The sequence below is a fragment of the Bison bison genome, unplaced genomic scaffold (assembly GCF_000754665.1).
Source record: "Bison bison bison isolate TAMUID 2011002044 unplaced genomic scaffold, Bison_UMD1.0 scf7180017863978, whole genome shotgun sequence".
Taxonomy (NCBI): domain Eukaryota; kingdom Metazoa; phylum Chordata; class Mammalia; order Artiodactyla; family Bovidae; genus Bison; species Bison bison.
In genome coordinates, this window is record NW_011494550.1 from 848,870 (window position 1) to 850,423 (window position 1,554).

A 1,554-nucleotide genomic window follows, 5' to 3' on the forward strand; every position below is an offset into this window, starting at 1 on the left:
GTTCCCCGCGGGGGCGGGGGCTCACGGCAGCCCCCCCAAGGCCCGCTTCCTGCGGGTCCCCAGCGAGCACCCTTACTTGACCCCATCCCCCGAGTCCCCCGAGCACTGGGCCAGCCCCTCCCCACCCTCACTCTCGGACTGGTCTGACTCCACGCCCAGCCCGGCCACTGCCACCGGGGCCTCGGCCACAGCTGCTGGGTCCCTGCCGGCCCAGCCGCTCCCCCTGTCGGTCCCTGGCGCTCTTGCTCAGGCCCAGACCCAGCTAGGGCCCCAGCCTGAAGTCACCCCCAAGAGGCAAGTGTTGGCCTGAGGGCTCCCCAGTTCCTGAATTTTGGAAGGCTGAAGGGGCTCCCAGTCATGATTCCCCTCTCTCTCTCCCCTTTTAGTCCATTTCATTCTGTTTCTTGTTTTCTCCTGCACCCTGCTCTCCTTGCAATGTGACCAAGATAGGTCACCAGCCTAGGGCTTCAGTCTTCCTTTATTTATAAGGGGTGCAGGCTGACCCTTACCCTTGGGTCCTGTGGTGAGTCTAGGACATCCGCCTGCCTCTCCCCTCATCCTGTGGCCAACACCCCCCTACCCCCATTCTCTTTCCCCCCCTTTTCTTGCCTTCTCTGGCCCCCCCTCTGTCACTCCTCCTGCTCTGACACAAGTGGATTATTATTATTTTTTTTTACATTTTGTATAGAAACAAATTCATTTAAACAAACTTATTATTATTATTATTTTTTACAAAATATATATATGGAGATGCTCTCTGCCCCCCTGCAAACCCCCCCCAGTGCCCCCGTGGGGCTGAGTCTGTGGGCCCATTCGGCCAAGCTGGATTCTGTGTACCAAGTACACAACCCTGGTGTGTACCAAGTAGGCACCCTTGGGCGCACCCTCCGGGGCTAGGGGTCGGGTGAGACTTGGGAGCCTCCTCCCTGCTCCACCTCCCTCACTTCACTGCATTCCAGATGGAACTTATTCTAGAGCTTTGCCCTCTGGCCCAAGAGAGCCCGCCCACAGTTCCCCCACCCCCATCCTAGGGTGTGGGCCTTCTCCCTTTGGGAGCTGGGAGGGTGGGGTGGCTGGTGGGACTACGACGACCAAGGGAGATGTGTGCATTCTACTTTGTCTCCCTGTAAACAATGGGCCTGCAGGAAGAGAAGGAGCTGCCTGCCTGGCACCTCTTCTTCCTGGTACTCCCCTGGCCCAGCCTCAGGGCAAAATAGAAGTATTTGTAGGCTATTTTTGTAATATAGCTTCTGGTCACAATCCCTGTGTAGCTAAGTCCCCAGGCCTTGCATTGTACAGCCCCCTGTTCCGTCACCACCTAATAAAGGAATAGTTAACACTCGGTGTCATTGTTGTGTGTCTAGGTGAGGAGGGGTGGTGGTAGTGTGGGGGTTTGGCCTCTTCAGCATTAACTTTGAGACAGGCTGAGACACGGGACCTGGGACCCTTTCCTGCAGTGCTTGCACCTAGACAAACATCTCCCGGAGCAATAAAATACAAAGAAACTATAAGGGACTAAAAACACCTGCAGGCATGTGTATTGGGGGCAAATTA

At 56.0% G+C, this 1,554-nt stretch overlaps 1 protein-coding gene across 1 annotated transcript in view; it reads left to right on the forward strand.

Annotated features, from left to right (window-relative positions):
• The window catches only part of NOTCH3 (notch 3), a 52,415-nt gene extending 51,518 nt beyond the window's left edge, over positions 1 to 897 (forward strand). Inside the window, 2 exon segments of the mRNA XM_010834003.1 lie at positions 64 to 294; positions 783 to 897. Coding sequence (XP_010832305.1) covers positions 64 to 294; positions 783 to 897 — 346 coding nt within the window.
• Positions 898 to 1,554: the final 657 nt, after the last annotated feature.